The sequence below is a fragment of the Salmo trutta genome, chromosome 16 (genome assembly GCF_901001165.1).
Source record: "Salmo trutta chromosome 16, fSalTru1.1, whole genome shotgun sequence".
In the NCBI taxonomy this organism is placed as follows: Eukaryota; Metazoa; Chordata; class Actinopteri; order Salmoniformes; family Salmonidae; genus Salmo; species Salmo trutta.
Genome location: NC_042972.1, coordinates 50,122,494 through 50,144,795, shown reverse-complemented (window position 1 = coordinate 50,144,795; position 22,302 = coordinate 50,122,494). Strand labels below are relative to the sequence as shown.

Sequence of the window (22,302 nt, the reverse complement as noted above, 5' to 3'; positions counted from 1 at the left end):
GTATTCCTCAGATGAGAAACATTTATTGTGATGGAACATCTTTCCAACTTCCATTCTTCTCTTATAAAGATCTGCTGCTATCTTTTACGTTTCAGGTGCCAACTCCCATAACCACCATGAAGATTTCATCCAAAAGGGTAAGCTGAACATGTCCACGGTCTGATGGTTCAGTGCACACAATTTCAGAATTGTGTCTTCCCATAAAATATCCCATAAATCAATGCAGAGTGTAAAAAGTGAATTCCAAAGTCTGGATGACGCAACATTTTCCCACTTGGTCTCTCTCACTCTCTGCCTCTCTGCCTCTCCGTCTCTTTCTCCCTACAGCAACAGCTGTACGTGGGTTCAGTGTTGGGCGTGACCCACCTTGCACTCCATCGCTGTGACGTGTACGGGGAGGCGTGTGCTGACTGCTGCCTGGCCCGGGACCCTTACTGCGCCTGGGACGGCAAATCCTGTACCCGCTACTCCGCCTCGCAGAAGAGGTGAGTTCCAAGAGAGTGTGTTTGTCTTTGTCTGTTGCTCATCTGTCGGGAACGACAACCCTTATCAATATAATGTTTTCCATCACGGCTGTACTATTTCATTTGTCCTATTTAAAAAATAATAATAATAATATTCACTGCACATTTTCAGTTTGTGGAACGTAGCGTAGTTAACCTCTTTTTATTTGGGGAATGTTGATCTGACCCCTCTAGGCGCAGCCGTCGACAGGATGTAAAGTATGGCAACCCAATCCGCCAGTGCAGAGGCTATAACTCTAACGGTGAGCTGACAAGAACATTCTAACGTACCCCAAAATAGACACTCAAACAGTGCCGAATTGTTCACTGTGACAGAAGCAGTACACGCTAGTGTCATATGTGACTCATGGAACGTGAATGCGGTTGACATTTCTGCTGAGGAATAATTGGCTGATTTGGTCGGTTACAATAAGAGACATTGAGAAATTACGCCTCCAACGTGTTTGAATAATGTTTGTGACGATGCTTTGCTGCAGCCAATAAGAACACGCTGGAGATGGTGCAGTATGGGGTGGAGGGCAGCACTACCTTCCTGGAGTGTCAGGCCAGGTCCCCTCATGTGTCTCTCAAATGGCACCTGCAGAGGGAGAACAGCGACAGGAGGAAAGAGGTGAGTCAGGAACTCTCATCCCACTGCAGCTATGTACTGTATTGGGTCTTCTACTGCTTGACATCTAAAGGATAGGTTGACAATCAGAGGGACTCCTTAGTCATTGAACAATATGGCCTGCTGTTTGTGGAGAAAATGGTTGCTAAATGAGTGCAATGATAAATGAATGGCGTCTCGCTCTCCCTGCTGTTAGATCCGCTCTGAGGGCCGGACTGTGAAAACAGAGCAAGGTCTGCTTCTGCGTTCCCTCCAGTCGTCCGACAGCGGCGTCTACCAGTGCACGTCCACAGAGAAGAACTTCAAACACACGCTGGTCAAGCTGCAGCTGGTGGTCCTGTCCAGCCGCACGGTCAACAGTGTCCTGGTGGAGACGGGCAACCCGGCCCTGCCACCCCTCCAGTCCAGCGCCTGGACCCCCAGCGCGGGTCAGTACAAGGACCTGCTGACCATCCTGAGCCAGCCGGAGATGGGTCTGATCAACCAGTACTGCCAGGACTACTGGCAGCTGGGAGAGGGCAGTCCGGGGGACCCCATACTGGCCATCAGCAAGGCCCGGGGAATCAAGGAGCTGAAAGAGCAGAAGAAGCCCCGTAACCGCCGGCATCACAACGATGAGGATAAGCACGAGGACGACAAAGATGAGCACTCCAACCTAGCCGAGACATGAGGCCCCTGGACTTACACCACAGGCCGCACACTAACCCCCTACACCCCGACACCCAACCGCTCTCTCCCTCTCTGCACAGCCCTCCAAAAATGGGAAAGACTTCAATTTAAAGGATTCAAAAACTGAATAATTAAAAGCAACCAGAAAGAGAAACCACTACAAATAGCAAAAATAGTAAGCAACAAACAGATTCTTCTTAACTGTTAAAAAAAAAGATGCACAGTATTTATTGTAGGTTGTACATAGTAAGATTCTGTGGATTTCTTTGTACTTAAATAGAAAACAAGGCTTTTTTTTGTGAATAGGTAGCTCTGTGCAAATATTATTGTTATTATGATGCTATTATTGTTGTTAGTGTCATTGTTTATTACAAATTGTGTTATTATATGGCAAAGATCTTTATGTTCTGTCTTTTGGAGGAAGCGCAGTAAAACGTTGAAAAGACATTTGAAAGTGTAAATATCTCCAGCTGTTTGGACTCAGAAGAATGCCTTCAGAAAGGTTTTGGTATGTTAGCTCCATGTTGGGTCCATTTGACTGCTGGCAGTATGTCGTCTTTGAGGTGGGAAGAGTCAGATCACTGATGGAGTGATGACCCAGAACGTCCCCCAAAGCCACGATGGACATTTAATTCCCACAGCCAATGGACTATAAGGATGACACTTCATAGCATTTCATTGGACGCGCAGAGAGATGAGGAAATGCCCATAGGAGACTGCAGCTTTGAGTTGGTCCCACGGCCACAGAGAGACACTAGAGTGAAAGGTCTGGTGGGAAATAACGCCCTCTTCCTTTGCCCGCTGAACTGACCCTGGGGTGAAACAACTGACCCTGGGGTGACCCCAAATCCCCTCAATCCCAAATCCACTGTGTTCCACTCTTCTAGGGCCATGTGGTCCAATATGGCTTTCTGTTTATCCCATATGTTACATTTGCATTCATATTCCCAGTCTCCTCCAGAACTAGTTGATGTGTTCTGTTTGTGTAGAGTATCTGTAAATATAACACTCAATGTTGTACCATTGAAGCCATGATGGTTAGAATAAGCTGTTTTTTGGGGGGGGGATTGTTTGTTGTTATGGGATTTAAATAGCATTGCCTTCTCTTTGTACACCATTGTTCAATTGAGATTAAAACGTCAAGCAGGCAGCTAAATCATTTGTGCCAATTTGATTATGCGCAATTATGACAAGGGATAGAGAACTTTTCCACTTCTTGTTGAATTTGGTCCCATTCTCTTAGTTTCCAAACTAAGCCGTAAATACACTGGTTTGCATTCCAGCCATTTCCCGTTCTCCTTATGGGTTCAGTTGTTTCATAGGAAATGTACTTAACGTTTCTCAACCCCTCCAATCGTCCCATGTAGTTTAATCTCACAGCTCTCTTAGTAATGTACCGTTAGTCCACGTTGTCTTAAATCAACTAGCGCGACGATTCCGCCCGTACTGATTTGTCAGTAGAGGGACTAGCATCGCGTAGGAGTGACGCCACCTGACGCACGACAGCGGTTAGCCCATGTAAGTCACTAAAGCGAAAGTGCATGAAGACTGTTTTCAGAGTTCTCGTTTGACTGGTTGGAGAGGGACACCGTAGGTTTCTCGGAGCTGTTATCCAGCTCCTACAGAAGGCAAATGTTACATAACTCTCACTATAGAATTTAAGCAACTTCTCTGATCAGCCGGTGTTGATGGCATTCTGCCTGGGAAGGTGTCACATGCCACAAATGTGTATCGCAGAACGTCTCCATGTATATAGCTACAGTCACTAGAATGATCCGCTCTTGAAAACACACGCCAAACTCTTTGGGACGGTGGCTTTTCATTGTGTGCATGAAATGTATAATGTCCTGTTTATGATACTAGTTCAACAAGCTACAGTATGTTGCTGCGGATGTCAGTGGATGTCTCTCTTGTTGCGGGAACATGGGAATAATGTCAGTGGATGTCTCTCTTGTTGCGGGAACATGGGAATAATGTCAGTGCAAGGAAAGGCAGATGGACTCATACCCTAGTGATGGAATATTCAAACCACAGGAGATGTACACTGAGTGTACAAAACATTAGGAACACCTTCCTAATATTGAGTTACCCCACCCCCTTTTGCCCTCAGAACAGGCTCAATTCGTCTGGGGACTGGACTCTACAGGGTGTCGAAAGCGTTCCACAGGGATGCTGGCCCATGTTGACTCCAATGCGTGCCCTAGTTGTGTCATGTTGGTTGGATGTCCTTTGGGCAGTGGACCATTTGTGATACGCACAGGAAACTGTTGAGTGTGAAAAACCCATCAGCATTGCAGTTCTTGACACAAACCGGTGCGCCTGGTACCTACTACCATACCCGGTTCAAAGGCACTTTTGTCTTGCCCATTCAGCCTCTGAATGACACACATACACAATCCACGTCTCAATTGTATCAAGGCTTTAAAATCCTTCTTTAACCTGTCTCCTCCCCTTCATCTGCACTGATTGAAGTGGATTTAACAAGTGATATCAATAAGGGATCATAGCTTTCACCTGGATTTACCTGGTCAGTCTATGTCATGTAAAGAGCAGATGTTCTTAATGTTTCATCAACTCAGTGTACGCCCCTATATCTCTTTCGCTCTCTTTCTCTCTCCCTCTCTCCTTCTCTCTCTTTCTTGCTCTCTTTCCCCTCTCTCCTTCTCTCTCTCTCTTTATCTCTCTCTCCAAAAAGGTACAATTGATTTGCATATTTTAAATATATGCATATTTGGTTATTTTTTGGTATGGGTTAATGAGGGAAAATCAGTTAAGATAACATAAAGCACAGTTGATGTTATTGTAATGACTTGTGTAAATTACTCTATCCTTTCTCCTTTCTCATTGATGTTGCTGACTAAAAAAATTAAAGCTCTATATTTTATAAAAACAGATGCTTTTTTTATATTCATATGGTGCATGGATATCTATATACAGTAAGGGAACATAGACAGGTTTTGGGTCTCGTACACTGGCCTTACCCCTTTTATTGTGTCAACTGAATCCTAATTGGTTTGTGCTTTGACGGTAGTGGCTCTTCCAACTACCAAAACTGAGTGGTGGAGTTGAGTGAGAGTGGACGAGTAGGTGTCTCTCTCTTTCTCTCTCTCTCCCTCCCTCCGTCGCTCAGAGGACACAGCGAGGATTAGGATCTGTTGCCGTCTTCAGATTGAGGTCAATGCGATCTGTCAGGTGAGACGGTAAAAGCCCCGTAAGTACCTTTAGAGATCCCACCCCTCAATGGAGAAAATACAGTATCCTCAACGTGTTCCACAAGCGTGAGCTGACTATCGTATGTTGTAGAGTCCCTGTAGTCTTTTGCTAAACGGTGATGTCAGCCCTGGCATGAAAGGCACCGCTGAAATACAGTGAGCCTCTAAAGCGTAGGACAGTGAACACAGCAATAACTACCCCTCCCCTGCTATAGACCAGACTAGTGTTTCTACAGACGATAGGAGCTATAGGTGAGCTTCTCATAAACAAGCGATAACATGCGTCATTGAACATGCTTCATGAACCACACTGATCAACTGTACACCTGGTTTCCTCTTTCTACCTCACTTACTGCGGCCTTTTACTCCTCCTGGAACACAGGCCAGTGGGTAAATGGATGTCTTTCTAGCTCCCTCACTCTTATCAGGCAGCTGAGGACAGAGTAGACAGATAAGCACTTGAGCCGATGTGCATCTTCCGCTGAGCACAGCAAAGTCCCCCTAAACCTCAACCTAAAAAAGGTTAGGTCACTCCTACGCCCATGTACCCCCCCCGGCCTCCCGCTCCCTTTCCCCCTGCCCCAGGAGTCTCCTGTCCTTGTGCCCCATTGGCCATCGCTGATCAGGTGGACAGAGGATGCCCAAAATCTTCTCTAAGACTCGAAAACACTCCATCATTCGCCTCTCCCGCGTTCCTTAGAAGCAGTTGACGTGCCAGCTGCGTATTTGACGGCGCCAGTCGGCCCTCTAGACGATCAGCTAGGTCCTTTTTCCCGTTTTTTTTTCCCCCCGTCGTTTGGTTTTGAGCACTACAGGGCCGAAGCCGGCGCGTGAGGATGGGGGCCGGAGCGAGTGCAGAGGACAAGCACTCCAAAGAGCTGGAGAAGAAACTCAAGGAGGATGCAGAGAAGGACGCCAGGACAGTCAAGCTGCTGCTGCTGGGTAACATCTGCATGTCTGGTCCTCTTGCCCTCTGCTCTGGGGAATGGCCTGGGTTGAGGGTGTTCTATGGGGTGTCTCATCATAACCTGGTATCCTCGAGACTATACACAAAATGACGTCTAGACTCTAAGGCCCTATATGACTGTCCAGTGATTGGCTTGTATCTTATCTGGTCAAAGGTCTATTGTTTCCATAGCGTATGTAATAGAAATGTGAACATTTTGTGAAAAGCAACCTTTTGACCGTAAGCGTATAATCCCATGTTTATATTGATGAGTATACTATGGATGGGGATAGAGATTGTTTTTTTCCTCTGTCGTTTAGCTTTGACAGAGATGAGAAGATAATGTCCGTAGTATTTTTATTTGTATTTATTATGGATCCCCATTAGCTGCTGCCTTCCTGGGGTCCAGCAAAATTAAGACAGTTTATACCATTTTAAAAACATTACAATACATTCCCAGATTTCACAGCGCACTGTGTGCCCTCAGGCCCCTACTCCACCACTACCACATACCCACGGTACAAGATCCATGTGTACGTGTGTGTATAGTGCGTATGTTTATCGTGTGTGTGCATGCACGTGGCTGTGCCTATGTTTGTGTTGCTTCACAGTCCCCGCTGTTCCATAAGGTGTTTTTTATCTGTTTTTAAATCAAATTTTACTGCTTGCATGAGTTACTGTAGTACTGCACGCCTTTCCATGGTCTGTTTTGGACTTGGGGACTGTGACGAGGCATCTTGTGACATGTCTTGTGGGGTACACATGGGTGTCCGAGCTGTGTGCCAGTAGTTTAGACAGACAGCTCGGTGCATTCAACATGTCAATACCTCTCATAAATACAAGTAGTGATGAAGTCAATCTCTCCTCCACCTTGAGCCAGGAGAGATTGACATGTATATTATTAATATTAGCTCTCTGTGTACATCCAAGGGCCAGCCGTGCTCCCCTGTTCTGAGCCAATTGCAATTTTCCTAAGTCCGGTGGTGTTGAATAATTCAGATGTGTAGACAGAGACAATGTTATCTTGTCTCTTGGTATTATATCATTCATCGTTAATCACCCAGTTACAGCCTGGTCTCATAGACTAGACGTAACATAGTAAATGCAAATCCGGGACACTCAAATTAGTATGATAAGTTACGTTTGGTATGGTTACGTAAGACAGATGGTTAAGGCAAAAACAAAAGCAAGCTGGTTGGACGGGTGGGCGTATAATGCGAACATCCAGCAATCCAAATGTTGCGATTTCAAATCTCATCATGTCTAACTTTAGCTATTTAGCAACTTTTCAACTACTTACTACTTTTTAGCTACTTTGCAACTGTTAGCTAACTCTTCCACTAACCCTAACCTTAACCCTTTTAGCTTACCATTCCCCTAACCTTAACCCTTTAACCGAACTCCTAAACTTAACCCTAACATAGCTAATGTTAGCAAGCTAGCTAACATTAGTTACCTAGCCAGAATTCGTAATATATCATATGTTTTGCAAATTTGTAAGATATTGTACGAATTGTAATTCTTAATATATCATACTAAATGGGTAATGGACATTCACAACTTAATATATACAATATGGAGCGTAACATATCATAATAAATGGAGTGTCTCGGATTTACACACAGAATAATAAGAAATGCTCTGAGACCAAGTTGGTTCTAAGAATGGTCCTAAACCAAGTTGGATTATAATTTACATTTTACCAGCCTTGCAAACACTATTTTCATTGAAGAGATAATTACACAAATTATTTTTCATAATTTTGTCTTTATTGGGGATGAATCAAGGGAAATGTCAACGATAATAGGATTACTATGCCAAATACATTTACCCTCTTGTAGACATTTGCTAAAATAATTGACTTATACTGCTGATATTCAGAGGCACTACATTTGGATCAGCAACATTGGTGAGACTAAGCATCTGTCTCTATGTAAAGGCCAGAGGCTGTAGCTTATCCACCCCTGGCTGTCACATGATTGTTCTAAACACTTTGGTAATTAATCACCTCAATCTCCTGGTAATCCTAAAACAACAACTGTTGCATTACAGAAGGTTTAACCTCACACTACTGCACACACACATGCCCTACAGCATAATTACCCCAAGACAAACCTATTATAGCTCTACTGACCCTAACATCCACCCTCAACATAACACCCTGCCCCAATACTTCATGAACTAAGGCCTAGATTCAATCAGAATAAGTGTTAACCTGCGATAGCAAAAACCCTCAAAGTTGATATTTCGTCGGTGTCGGAGGTGGAACTGCATTGGAGCCGTCAAACCGGTGAGCAGCTGCTCTTGCGATCATTGACGCGAAGACACACCAGCCCCACTCTCGTTAGAAGTTCAGAACGAGAAAGTGGAGACTATACAGAAATAATGATGCTCAACTTACAATATCGTTCAGAACGAAGTAACGAGGATTTCTATTGAAAAGGATGAGAGGGTGAGAGAGAGGCAGTGGGAAGGAGCACTTTCATGTCATCAGAAACTTGATTAGGGCCACAACATGGATTGTAAATCCCTGAGGTGTGGTAGCCATGTAATGAGCAAGTGGAACACATGCAGATTCCAGGTGGTGCTGCTGACATAACAACATTCAGCATGTATAGGACTGTGTGCCCAGTTATCACATTGACACTGTCCCTGAGGTGCCTCCACAACTCATAGAAACTCTAATGGAAAGTAAAGTAGTGAGTGTTTCTCACTGGCCCTGCAATCAATCAATCAAATTTCTTTTATAAAGCCCTTTTTATGGAAGCAGTTGTCATAAAGTGCTTTAGAGACTCGGCCTTAAACCCAAAAGAGCAAGCAATGCAGATGCAGAAGCACAGTGGCTAGGAAAAACTCCCTAGAAGGCAGGAACCTAGGAAGAAAACTAGAGACGAGTCAGGCCATGAGGGGTGGCCAGTCCTCTTCTGGCTGTACCGAGTGGAGATTTAAAGAGAACATGTGGCCATTAAGGCCTCATCATTTTTCAAGACATTCAAACGTTCATAGATGACCGGCAGGGACAAATAATAACCATGATGGCTATAGAGGGCACAGCAGGAGAGTGAGTCATACTGTATCTCCGTGACAATAAAGTTCTTCCTGCCATCAGCTTTGGAGGGGCTTAGGAGAGGAGTAATGAGCTTGGTGCCCTTGTGTGGATCATCTGTGGGTCAGGGCACACACCGATTCAACAGAGGGGACCATAACAGGGCAGGAAAGAAAATGGAGGGAATAGTAGGAGAGGAAAAGAAAAGGGAAAAGTGAAATGGAAGAATGGAGTACACTTTGGGACCTGTCACTCCGGGTCTGTAATCCAGGTCTAAAATAGTTTAACACTGCGGCCCAGTGGTCATCTTTGGAATTGTAAATGTGAATCCTGCTTCCTACATACAGACTGATCTACACACCCAAAACCTCACCATGCAGTAGATCACGGTCTCTTACCACAGGCTACCATTTCTATATACATACCTGAGATCTAAATAATTGTACTGCGTGTCACTAAACCTTTTTCCCCCACTTGTGTATAGGTGCTGGAGAATCAGGAAAGAGCACAATCGTCAAACAGATGAAGTGAGTCTGGTGACACTATTGTACCAAGTGCAATATCATAAAACATATTGGTGTCTCAAAGATCAAATGTCAACTTTATTTGTGGCTGCTTGTCTTCTCGCAACAGAATTATCCATCAAGATGGTTACTCTCTTGAAGAGTCTATGGAGTTTGTCACCATCATCTACAGCAATACCCTTCAGTCCATCATGGCGATTGTGAAGGGCATGACTCAACTCAACATTGGCTACGGTGACACCGCTCAGCAGGTAGCTACTGTACACTGACTGTCTACAGTACACTATTCAGACAGGTGGATTATATAACATACCCAAGCCAGGCATCATATTGTTTGGGATATGACATAAAATACTTTGACAAACTGAGTATAGTGAGCATGATGTGTGTCTTTGTGCTTGTCTGTGTCTGTAGGACGATTCCAGGAAGCTCATGCACCTGGCAGACACCATTGAGGAGGGCTCCATGCCCAAAGAGCTGTCTGACATCATCATCCGGCTGTGGAAGGACACTGGTATCCAGGCATGCTACGACAGGGCCTCTGAGTACCAGCTTAACGACTCCGCTGGATAGTAGGTTCTCTCTCCTGGACTGGACCAACAACCATCCCTGTTCCCTTTCCCCCATCCCTATGAAACCATTACCATCATATCTCCATAGTAAACAAAGGGATGGTTTCCAAGACTAAAATGCTCTTTCAAATTGAGAATCTCCATTGAGAATGTTTTTTAGTCCAGGGCCTGGCTCTGTATCTGGGAAACTAGCCCTAAGAGCTTTGGACCTCTTGCTAGACGTTCATATAGAGAAATCGTTAATCCTATATTAGTGTGTTGATGAACCAGACGAAGGAAGGAGGTTGTTCCTCTCTCTGTGTCCCACCTAGCTATCTGAATGACTTGGAGAGGCTGGTCCAGCCTGGATACATCCCCACTGAGCAGGACATGTTGCGATCAAGAGTAAAGACCACTGGTATCATAGAGACCCAGTTCGGCTTAAAAGACCTCAACTTCAGGTGAGGCTAAAAATACAACGAAGTCTGCATTAATCCCCATTGATCAGAATCCCCAAAACACTGAAAAGCAACATTTCTCTTTAAGTAATCCAATGAACTCAGATGACAATAAGATTTTAATAACATTGTAATAACATTGGCGAGCAACACAATGACATCTACAAGCGCTCCCTCTCTCTCTCTCCTGCAGGATGTTTGACGTGGGCGGCCAGCGCTCAGAGAGGAAGAAATGGATCCACTGCTTTGAGGGTGTGACCTGTATTATCTTCATCGCTGCTCTGAGCGCCTACGACATGGTGCTGGTGGAGGATGACGAAGTGGTGAGATACATTATCGTCACATTATAGACGCTAGATTGAAGGAGTCACTGTTGGACGAAGTGAAGAGACATCACGATCAAAGAGGGTAGATTGAGGTAGTCACCGTGGCACTGTAGTAGTAGTGTCGTGGTCAAATTCGCTTTTGTGAGCCCTCGGAGAGATGAATTGCAGAGAAATTTGTTTCATAAGCACGTTTCATGCACGCAATCCATTTGTCCCTCTTTTCTGAATGTGATTCTCTACTGATGAAGAACCGAATGCACGAGAGTCTCCACCTGTTCAACAGTATCTGCAACCACCGCTACTTTATTGCCACCTCCATCGTACTCTTCCTCAACAAGAAAGACGTCTTCACCGAGAAGATCAAGAAGGCTCACCTCAGCATGTGCTTCCCCGACTACGACGGTGGGCTCACAACAGCAGATCTGTCACTCTGGCCTATTCTCTTTGGAACACACCTTTGTTTTCCCTCTCTATGTTCTTTTGATGTTAGAGCAATGTCAGAGCTTAACTATTGCATACTGTGTTTGTCATCCATAGCCTAAGACAGCACTGATTTCGGTTGAGTCTTTTGACAATATTGTAAGTATTATTTCCCTAAATGTTGTTCGATTCCCTGTAGGCCCCAACACCTATGAGGATGCTGGCAACTACATCAAACTCCAGTTCCTGGACCTGAACTTGCGGCGAGATATCAAGGAGGTCTACTCACACATGACCTGTGCCACAGACACAGAGAACGTCAAGTTTGTGTTCGACGCCGTAACTGACATCATCATCAAAGAAAACCTAAAGAGTTGTGGTCTCTTCTAAGAGCCACGCCGTATAGGTGAGTGGAACTCTTCTGGCCTAGACTATGATACTGAGAGAGTGTCTGCCTCTGGGATGGTACTCTGCCCATTGAATCAGAGTCCCATAGTTAACTATAGTTTACCCGGAAGATAGCTCACTAGGAAGTAGCACATCATTTCTCTGTCACTCACCCCAATGGCGCACGCCGTCTGTGATTTCCACTAAACACTCCTCTGTTTCAGGGTGTTGGTTTACCCCCTGAATCCTATCCCCTTCCCCTTTCAAACTGCGGGCAACAATCTCCTCAAGAAGACCGGACGAAGGAGACCAACACAGCGACTGTCTCTGGAAGCTGCCATTCACAAATATGATACTACACACACACACACACACACAAATTCATACAGGCAAACGCAGCATCATAACCAAAGACATTTCAGTTCATTTGAGACCTGGAAAATAGGTGTACTGTAAAAGTAAGAGGATCTATACTGTACAGATTTATGTTATAAGTCAATCATAGTCAAGCTATCATCCTTTGTTAAATGTCTTGAATAGGAACTCCTTTTCAACGCAGTGCTATGCAACCTGTAGTTGAAACATCGGCGCCTGTCAGCAGAAAGCGCTTCTTCTTCCCCCAGACAGTACATGTGTATAGGTGTAAGGCAATGTATCATCTCTATGCTTCAGTAACTGGCATATAAAGCCATAAGAGATGGACACGAGATGGCCTCATCACCTGCAGATGTGTTACAATAAGTTACAAAGCCCATTCATCAGCAAAAATGGGTTGTGTGTGTAGAAGTGATATTGAGCTGTACGCATAGTGGGCACAATATGAAAGACCTCAAGCTACAGGAGAGGACCAATGACATGTAATCGGACCAATTCATTCTAATATGTCAAACATCACAGAATTGTGAAGTTGAGGGTAACTTGTATCTAGAACTATTTCACTGATGTAGTAAAGATGCGGTATTTTTATGGATGTAGCTTGGTCACAAACTAATTTGAATACCTTGTAGGTCTTTGGGCCACATTCTGTACAGAAATAAAACATGAAACGTTAATGTGAAATCAGAGATTAAGTTAAAGCTTCTGTAGAAAACTACCCTCTGAACTAATTACTAAATAAATTCACCACAATATTGTCACGTTCTGTACTTTGCATTTATTTCAGACTATTTTTAAAGAGATTTCTGACATGAAGAGAAAACCATTCTGATAACATTGTCTGAACAGTACAGTAGAGGAGAAAAATCATTAGTTAAAATTCAAGATGGCCTAAGAGAAGAATGGTTAAGTCCTGATTAGTTTATCAAAAGACCAAAATAACTGAGAAGGTTCGAAAGACAAATGGAGGCAAAACAAGATGTCGAGAAGATCATCTTTAACAAAAACCATCAAGAGTTCACTCCCAGAAAAGAAACATGACATTTGTCAATCCCTGAGTTCCCTCTCCACATTCAGGTACTTCAAACATTCTGCTAGCAGCATTACGGGATGGTTATCGATGGGAAGGACCATTTGCTTCCACATACACATACTGTATTACTACGTACTAAAACGTTGGATATACAGCTAAGCTAACAGGAATGTGAACAAAGCAGTACAACCTGCATACTCAACAGGAAATATATCCGCATGAGTGTCTGACATGATATAGCCCTTTCTTGAATAGGAATACTATGAATAGAGATGTATCATTATCGTTCAGTGGAGACATGCCACTCTCACACAGAAACCTTAAAAACATTACACACTTTATGGCTTTGTTCAAACATACAGGTATGACAGACTGACCTGGCTATGTGCCGTGATCCGTGTCATTAATATTGTACTAAAGAGGAATGACTTCCAACAAAACAGAACGGTCTCAGAATGGAAAAGCCTATTTCACGTCATCAAGTCAAGTCTGTATTAATAATGAACCAAAAAGCCCAAGGCACTATTGTCCATGTGATTGTGTAAATCTATATATCTCACTGTCATGGCACATAAAATGACATGCATACATCTGCCTATTGCAAGGCCATTGCATGATAGTCAGAGATGCATATATCACACATTCACCTCACAAACGTAATATTACTGAATGAAAAAAAAAGATAAAAGCTGGATGACTCCGAAGCGGAGGCCTCTGAAAATGTCTCAGTTGAAAACATAAGAACTGTGACATTCCAAGAGGCCTTTGGAAATCCCAAGCAGTGAGGCACTAGTCACCCTGTGTAGGGAGATCTATAATACACTTAAACTACGCTCTGGACTACAAACCTGTATCTGGATGGCACTGTTCCCTCAACCCAAAAATATTTCACAGATCAGCTGTATGTTCAGAACACCTAGCTACAGACCCACACCCAAACATTAAATCCTTCATTGCTTCATTAATTTATAACCTGAAGCAAAAAATCCCAGTCGCACTGGCACCAACCCCGACGAGTCACACTCAAAACATTTTTTTTTTAAGTCTCCTTTAAAAAATAAATGTATCCCTCTGAACACTAAGTGATGCATGTCATAAAACAATAACGCAAAATATATATATAATTCAAAGGTGTTCTAGAGAGTTGGTATTGTCCACCTTGGTCCTGAGCAGCAGAAGAGTTCGGAGTGGGGGTGAGGTGAGACGATAAGGGTCTATTCCCCTCTGTCCTCGTCGCACAACAAGCTGTGCCTGAGTGAGTCTACTGACTGGGGACCCATTCACACCAGTGTCCCATTAACAACACCTCTCCTCCAAGAGCTCAAAACAGTCCCACCATGTGATCGATCTGTCTCATGTACACACTCTTCAGAGGCAGAGAATACCTCCGCTCCTCAGGGATCCGGTCACACTGAAGAGAGGAAGCAGAGGAGAGCGGAAGATTTGTACAGAAAAAAAAAAGATTATACACAAGTAATCTATCAGCAATCTAACTCCGCATATTTCACATATTTTAGCATAAAGAAATGTACGTCATTCATTACTGTATATTTTAAAGTGCTGTATTTGATCCTGCAGGCAGCGTCATAGTAATATGTATTTATATATCAGAGGGTCATTACGTTGCTATTGTTAGAGAAAGGCCCGTTGGAAGTTTCCTGATCTGTTACCACCTTCTCACAGGGGGACAGGTCGTTCCACTGCTTCTCCCGAAAACGCTTGTCGATAGGCACTACATGGCCCTCCGTGGTGAAGATGTACTTGTTCTCGGATTTGTGCAAAGGGTTGTCATCATCAAACAGCTGGAAGGAGAGGGTCATAGGATTAACTAGAAGGAAAGTCAGGTTATATTAGCTTAGAAAAGCCTATTCCAGTTTCTGACCAACAGGGCAAGAGATGGTTCAGGTACATACCAGGTATTTTTAGACAGAACAGGTTTTCAGACAGTACAGGTACATACCGGGTAAAGATATTTTCAGACAGTACAGGTACACATACCAGGTAAAGGTATTTGCAGGTCTCGCTGAGGAAGAAGCTCTCCATGCGATCCTCTTTGGACTTGTCCACCACGTGGTGGAGAGTGGCATACCCACACCTGCCAAATACACACATCCGTTTAGGGAACCCAGGTGTGACGTCAAGTCAGTAGAATGAGACATCCTAAAACACTCTAAAGTTGTGTTTTTCCAAGATCCGACTCATACCTGACTTTGGCATTTTTTTCTAGGCTCTCTAGGATATCCATTCCGACGTGCAAATAGAAAGGATTCTTGGTTGCCTGGGAGGGGAAATGAAATAGCTCACTCAAAGCAGCTCATAACATTAAAACAGATAAACATTGTGTTTCAAATTAATGTTAACCACTCTTGGGGAGGTGGGACGCTACCGTCCCACCCACGGGACACACTATTCAACAGCCAGTGAAAAATTCAAAACAACAAAATGTCATAATTCAAAGTTCTCAAACATACGACTATTTTACACCATTTTAAAAAGGTACACTTCTCATTAATGTAACCACATTGTCTGATTTCAAAAAGGCTTTACGGCGAAAGCATAAAGTTAGATTATGTTAGGACAGGTACAACACAAGAAAAACCACACAGCCATTTTCCAAGCAAGAGAGGGGTCACAAATACCAGAAATTCAGCTAAAATTAAGCACTAACCTTTGCCGATCTTCATCAGATGACACTCCTAGGACTCAATGTTAGACAATACATGTATGTTTTGTTCGATAAAGTTCATATTTATATCCAAAAATAGCATTTTACATTGGCGCGTGATGTTCAGAAAATATTTTGCCTCCAACACTTCCGGTGAATAAGCACAACAATTTACAAAAATACTCATCATAAACATTGATAAAATATTAAACTGTTATTCAAAGAATTTTAGATAACCATCTCCTTTATGCAACCGACAGATTTCAAAAAAGCTTCACGGGGAAAGCACACTCTGCAATAATCTGAGTAGGGCGCTCAGAAACATACACTACGCAATATAGATACCCGCCATTTTGGAGTCATCTAAAATCATAAATAGCATTATAAATATTCACTTACCTTTGATGATTTTCATCAGAAGGCACTTCCAGAAAACCCAGGTCCACAATAAATGTTGTTTTGTTCAATGAAGTCCATAATTTATGTCCAAATACATCCTTGTTGTTTGCGCGTTCAGTAAGCTACTCCAAATGTAGGAAGCACACCCAAAATTTCACGACGAAGTAAAAAAAAAATGTTATATTTACGTTCGTTGAAACATGTCAAACGTTGTATAGCATCAATCTTTAGGGCCTTTTTAACTTAAAACTTCAATAATATTCCAACCGGACGATTCCAATGTCTTGAAAAACGTTTTGGAACACAGCTACCCCTCACGTGAAAGCGCACCAATGAACTCATGTCCTTTCCTGAGTCACCAACTTCCCGGCCTTCTTGTTCGCTCTCTGTTCACTGCAAAAGCCTGAAACTAGGTTGACATCTAGTGGAAGCCTTAGGAAGTGCAAAATGAACCCTAAGTCACTGTGTTGGATAGGCAATGACTTGAAGACTACAAGCTCCAGATTTCCCACTTCCTGGTTAGATTTTTCTCAGGTTTTTGCCTGCCATATGAGTTCTGTTATACTCACAGACATCATTCAAACAGTTTTAGAAACTTCAGAGTGTTTTCTATCCAAATCTACTAATAATATGCATATTCTAGTTCCTGGGCCCGAGTAGTAGGCCGTTTAATTTTGGTACGTTTTTCATCCAGCCGTGAAAATACTGCCCCCTACCCTAGAGAAGTTAAGCACTGGTACCTGGTACAGGAGATAGGTGGACTCCACCAGTTCTGGCCTCAGAGGGTAGAAGAGCACGTCAGGTGCCTGTAGCTGCCAGTTGTATCTCTCTGGCAAGGCACCGAAGCGCTTCCAGATGGCGTAGTAGAATGCATGCAGGCAAATGGCCTCCTCCACATCACCATTCAACACCTGACGTGTACAACACAAGGTCAGAGATCAACACAGGGAAAACATCATCATCACAAACAGTAATAACACTGTCAGGATGAACATACAACATTTATTGGGACAATGTTGGCTGAGGACATATGCAGGGCTGCGCAGCTCCCCATTCCCTGAGAGAGAGGTGTCTACCAGGAGGCCAGGGAAGAAGGCCTGCAGGGAGTCGATCCAGGTGTTCATGATCTGGCCGTTGAACATGTTCACATTGACGTAGAGTGGAGGGTCCCCTTCTCCCTCGTTACATGACTCCCTCCTGCAGGTCAACAGGGGAGAAGGTTCTCAGACGACATTGTCATACACATTACCTTTACAGAGCGTAGATCAACACTAAACAACACGCCGCCACATTACCAATATACCAACACACACTCACTAGAACATTGTGTACACACACAGACCATCAAGTCAATTCAAGCACAGGACTGACCCTCTTCTCAGGTGGTTCTGGATGCTCTCATAAGAAGCTTGGAACATCCGGTAATCCTCTTTCTCTCCAAAGAGGATGTACGACTTGAGCAGGTACTCGTAGAACGAGTCCATCCCTGCTCCCAGGCCACTCTGCTTGCTAACCCACTGTCCCGTTTGGATGTTCACCACATTCCCTGAGAGTTAAAGGAGAAAAGGTAACCATTTGACATGCAACAAGGGAAAGACGCTGCTACGCAGAAGCAAACATCTACGTACAAACATAGACCACACAAAAAAAATGGATCCCTACTCACCTAGCAAACCCGTCTCATTGCTCCTCAGTTTCCACAAGGCTCGGACAGCCCGTCTGGCCACCCACTCGAACGTGGAGTCTCCAATCAGACGGCTGAGAATGCCAAACTCCACCAGCAGGGAGCCAGCCCCTGCTGTGCAAGTCTCATTGATGCTGTCTGGAGGGACACCACTCTTCAGGTTCACCTGAGGAAATGAAGTGACAGGGCGATCCAGTCACTGAAGAACATTACAGTCATTTCAATAGGGCATAGTTGTACTTGTAATATATTGTAAACAACAGGTGAAGTAAATGTCAATGAGACATACTGTAGTGGATCTCTGTGGATGTTTAATAGTCTTAGGATCTCCCTCCACCCCTGTTTGGTATTTCCCCCCGTCTACGAAACCAGGACTGTCAAATCGCTATGAACCCAGGCAATATCAGGTCATTAACTATGCAGCTCTCCTCTCCTCTTACCCTGGGGTAGGGAATGCCTGTGCTGGTGTTCTCGAAGGCTGGCAGCAGGCGTACTGCCAGGTCGTGGGCCAGGTGCAGTAGCTCATTGTCATAGTCCTCCAGGCCCACGTTGCCGAAGGGATGCTTTGGGTCTGTCAGGAGGATGTGAGCAGAGATCAAGCTACCCAGGATCCTGGAGGGACAAAGAATTCAACGAATGAGACAACCATCAAGTGATGTTAGAAGGTAGTCCTTGGTTAGGCATTTAGAAATGGTTCAGAGAAATGCATTGAACTCTGCTCCTACCACTAGATAAGAGCTACCATTGCCCTACTTTTAAACAACACTTAACCAATACCTCATCTACAATCACAACAGTTGTATTGCTTTTTTTTGGCCACTCGTGAAGACAACAAAATGTTCTTTGTGGATTACTGAAACGTTAGTGGCAACTCCACCGCGGTTGTAAATCTGTTTGCGCCATCTTTATATCTGTAACTTGACCCTAAGCTAATGAAACAAATTGCAGTCGCTATTTGAAAGGCATTACATGTATACCTGATGTTGGCCTCAAACACCTGCACAGTGGAGTCCTTGTCGAAAGAGACCGTGTCTATCACCAACTTCACAGCTCTGTGAAACTCTGACACATTCCCCAGTACCTGGAATGAGAAACATGATCAGGATCATTAAAAAGACCCTTGACAGTAAACTGTTTTAGCAATACCATTCCCCTAAAAAGCCCAGAAAAATCAAACAGGAATACAGAATCAGGCTGCTTACCAGTAAGGTGTCAAGGGTGTCAATGAGTGTCAGGGAATAGTTTCCCAAAACATCATTGATGTTGATGTTTGACCTGAAAAAAAACAGCAATGAAAAAGATAACAGGCTTGACAATAACCGAGGGCCATGTATATGTAGGCTATATTTCAAGCACCAAGTTATTAATAATGGGATCACATTCAACAAGTTAAATGGATTGACCGTTTCACTATGAGAGAAATTACGTTTTGTCCAGCTGTGCCTTTTCTTTGTGCCTTTTGTTATCAGATTTGAAAGAATGTCAAGGTGAAAAGGCTAAACGTTGTGGTGTATGGTCTCACATACACACATCTGAATGCTGTTTTAGCCAATCAGCACCCACTATCCAAACTACCCGGTATATAAAGGCAATAATTTACTGGGTGGTTCGAGCCCTGACTGGCTGACAGCCGTGGTATATCAGACCGTATACCATGCATATGACAAAACGGATTTTTACTGCTCTAATTATGTTGGTAACCAGTTTATAATAGCAATAAGGTACCTCTGAGGTTTGTGGTATATGGCCAATATACCACAGTTAAGGGCTGTATCCGGGCCCCCCGCTTTGCGTCGTGCATAAGAACATCCCTAGCCATATTGCTTAAATAGAACCCTTGCCTGGTCTCCAGGCAAATAGAACTATATTTACTTATATATTTATATAACTTTAACCAGATCAGTTAGCAAGTCCTGCATGACAGACCGATGCAAATTACACTAACCACAGACAGTTACCAGACATCAGTCAGAATGGAAATGTTGAATGGACAGTTGACACACCTTTCAGCTAGTAAAACAGGGTAGTCTACCAACCTAATACATCAATCAATCCAGAAAGTTATCGTGCACACACATACCCGTAGCCTAATGATCAATTTCACGTGAGTGTTACCAGATTGGTTCTAGGCCTAGCTATCGGGCTATAGATGACTCACGGGTTGAGAACGTCAGGCCCTCTCCCTTGACAGTCAATGGGATTCAGCTCATCCTCGGGAAAGGCATATTTCATGTAGTTGTCATATCCAAAGTAGAACATGTCTTTGGCCATGCCTTTCATCTTTATCTTGAGTGTGTCCGGGAAGGAGCTATATCTCCTGTCATACTCGTCCCTGTCCCCCTCAAAGAGGCTAAGGTAAGACTTCTTAGGTGAGTCCTCTTTACTGGCACAAGAGGTCCTGCATTGTGCGTCTCCATGGCCGTGTAGTCGTTGTGACCAGGAATTGGCCTTTGCGGATTCCCCATCATCTTGCTTAAAAAGTTCTATTTTGTGCAAATTGAAATTGAAATTAAGTGGAAAGTTGAAACCCCAGCTAGGTCCCAGTCCAAACGCTAGCCATAGCAGACAACTGACAGTGAGTCTGAGCACGACGAGAGCAACCACTATTGACCTCCATTGCATATTTGCCCTGGATCGGTCTTAAAAACCATAGTTCAATTTGACAATCCTTTGATGAATAGATGGCTGAATTGTCTTCTGTGTATTGCTTACAAGCCACCTAGGCAGCCTGGCTGACAAAGTCGACAGCGAACCACTCTTCCTGTCAACAAAACCAGCCCCTCCCCGGTTCCCCGGTGTGATTGGAGCTCCAGTCACATCGTCATCAAGAAAGAGGGGGCCGGCGCGTTTCAGCAATTGGCTACCATGCATGTCAGTTTTGCTGTGTCATGCATTGTAACTTTAGAGCCAATAGAAAATAGCCACAAGCATGAAAAAGTAGTGGGGGCAGAGACAGGCGGTGTCAGAAAATAACATTCGACCAGAAAATCACATAAGCATACTTTGCAGTCAGAACAAATTACATCACATAGTAAAAACAAAAAACTATCTAACATTTGTTTGTGCATCTGTTTGAGTTACAATCATAGCCTACCAGTCATCTGAGATTCTTGGTACAATTATTAGTCCAATGATGAGTGTAGACTAAATCAAATGTTTTCCTTAATTTTTATTACAAACTTACTCTAAGCACAGCTCAACCATTCTTATCCACCCAGATTTAACATATTTACAAAATAATAAATTGACACCATTAATATCTATCATTTTCAAAAGTGTGCCACAGCAAATATTGCAATTTGAGTGCAAACACAACAGTACAATGTCTCAATTAAAAAGCATGCCTTTTTATTTCTGCAATATATCCCAGTGGTGTTCATTTTGTATTGCTAAGGTAAGCACACCTTGCATGCTGCTTTACTTCAGGGATGAGAGGTATTGCACAAGGCACTTTGAATTCTGCCACTCTCTCGCTCTCTCTCAGCTCATAGACCGCAGAGGACATCATTCCACTGAGGCAAATTCAAAACAAGGCTGATAACCACACAACCAACACACTATAGCTTTACCTTCAGTACATTCAAACTTTTCAAATATAATCATACGCTCATGTCAGTAAAAATCTTACCAGCTTGATATGTGTACACACCTGGCTGCTGAGTTATTTACTTATTTCATTGCTCTCGTTTCAAAAAATATTCGAAATGTCCTCAAAATAAACATTTGGATTTGGCAATAGCCATAAAAGTTACAATCTGACAAACAGGAGAGGAACCTGGAAGTCCCAATGATGTATATAAACATGTCTATGTACTTTCTTCTAGCGTCATACAGGACTGTCTGGAGAACATGTATCATGATTAGAGGCCCCAGTGAGTGGCTGAACAACCCCAATAGCATACCCTGCACTAGTGTTATAGAGTAGGGCTATTGGGCTTACAGACCTGGGAAACGTCTGTCGTGCCGCCTGAAGAATGCAGAAGGCAGACTGAATCTCTCTCTTCAGGACACCGAAGTAGCCCCTCTTGGAGGAGGTGTAACACCGATTCTGTGACTCATGGACCTTGGAATATGATATAGACCAGGGGGTACCATCTTTTAGTACTGCAGTAGTACGAGGGGTTGTGGGGATAACAACAACAGCGGGGCACAAGCAGCACAGTGCAGTAACTGAGTTGGAGGGACAACTATACATCAGCGTGAGCAGGGTGTGGCATGAGGGTAATATGGCAGATGGAGCTGGGAGGGTACAGTTCCGGTACATTCAGCTTCTCCGAGATTTTGAGTGTTGGATGAGCCACTGCAGTGTGATATCTGGAAGGCAGGAGAGGCATGGGGGGGGCAGCGTGAGAAACAGGAGAGACAGCAGGTGAATGGGTGAAACAACAGACACCTATATAGCCACTTTGGGTTGTAATGCTCTCTCCTTCAGCTTTCCACTGGGACACAAACAAAACCTGTCACCATCTTACTCAC

At 43.7% G+C, this 22,302-nt stretch overlaps 4 protein-coding genes across 8 annotated transcripts in view; 2 read left to right on the top strand and 2 right to left on the bottom strand.

Annotated features, from left to right (window-relative positions):
• LOC115150968 (semaphorin-3F) overlaps positions 1-4,690 on the top strand; it is a 79,484-nt gene extending 74,794 nt beyond the window's left edge. For 2 of the 4 annotated variants that reach the window (XM_029694838.1, XM_029694836.1), the window contains 5 exons: positions 96-137; positions 328-485; positions 699-766; positions 1,001-1,134; positions 1,328-4,690. In XM_029694838.1, coding sequence (XP_029550698.1) covers positions 96-137; positions 328-485; positions 699-766; positions 1,001-1,134; positions 1,328-1,801 — 876 coding nt within the window. In that variant the 3' untranslated portion in view covers positions 1,802-4,690. Of the gene's footprint in view, positions 1-95; positions 138-327; positions 486-683; positions 767-1,000; positions 1,135-1,327 lie in introns of all 4 variants that reach the window. The other 2 variants (XM_029694837.1, XM_029694835.1) reach the window with 1 other exon arrangement.
• Positions 4,691-5,651: 961 nt separating this feature from the next.
• Positions 5,652-12,806, top strand: LOC115150966 (guanine nucleotide-binding protein G(t) subunit alpha). Its single transcript, XM_029694833.1, has 9 exons — positions 5,652-5,954; positions 9,489-9,531; positions 9,638-9,779; positions 9,943-10,100; positions 10,412-10,540; positions 10,731-10,860; positions 11,112-11,265; positions 11,483-11,689; positions 11,895-12,806. The coding sequence occupies exons 1-8, from the start codon at positions 5,849-5,851 to the stop codon at positions 11,671-11,673; spliced, it is 1,053 nt and encodes a 350-aa protein (XP_029550693.1). The 5' UTR covers positions 5,652-5,848; the 3' UTR covers positions 11,674-11,689; positions 11,895-12,806.
• Positions 12,804-20,604, bottom strand: edem1 (ER degradation enhancer, mannosidase alpha-like 1). Of its 2 annotated transcripts, none has more exons than XM_029694832.1 (12): positions 19,985-20,604; positions 19,029-19,101; positions 18,804-18,907; positions 18,267-18,438; positions 17,809-17,992; positions 17,514-17,688; positions 17,219-17,339; positions 16,883-17,053; positions 15,283-15,356; positions 15,077-15,173; positions 14,752-14,880; positions 12,804-14,489 (listed from the first exon to the last, which is right to left on the bottom strand). In XM_029694832.1, exons 1-12 carry the CDS (start codon positions 20,446-20,448, stop codon positions 14,400-14,402), a joined length of 1,854 nt encoding a protein of 617 aa, XP_029550692.1. In that variant the 5' UTR covers positions 20,449-20,604; the 3' UTR covers positions 12,804-14,399. The 2 variants fall into 2 exon arrangements, with proteins under 2 accessions (XP_029550692.1, XP_029550690.1); XM_029694830.1 differs by having other exon boundaries at positions 14,701-14,880; positions 19,985-20,603.
• Positions 20,605-20,977: 373 nt separating this feature from the next.
• The window catches only part of LOC115150967 (ADP-ribosylation factor-like protein 8B-A), a 28,010-nt gene continuing 26,685 nt past the window's right edge, over positions 20,978-22,302 (bottom strand). Inside the window, exon 7 of the mRNA XM_029694834.1 lies at positions 20,978-22,140. Coding sequence (XP_029550694.1) covers positions 22,091-22,140 — 50 coding nt within the window. The 3' untranslated portion in view covers positions 20,978-22,090. The remainder of the gene's footprint in view (positions 22,141-22,302) is intronic.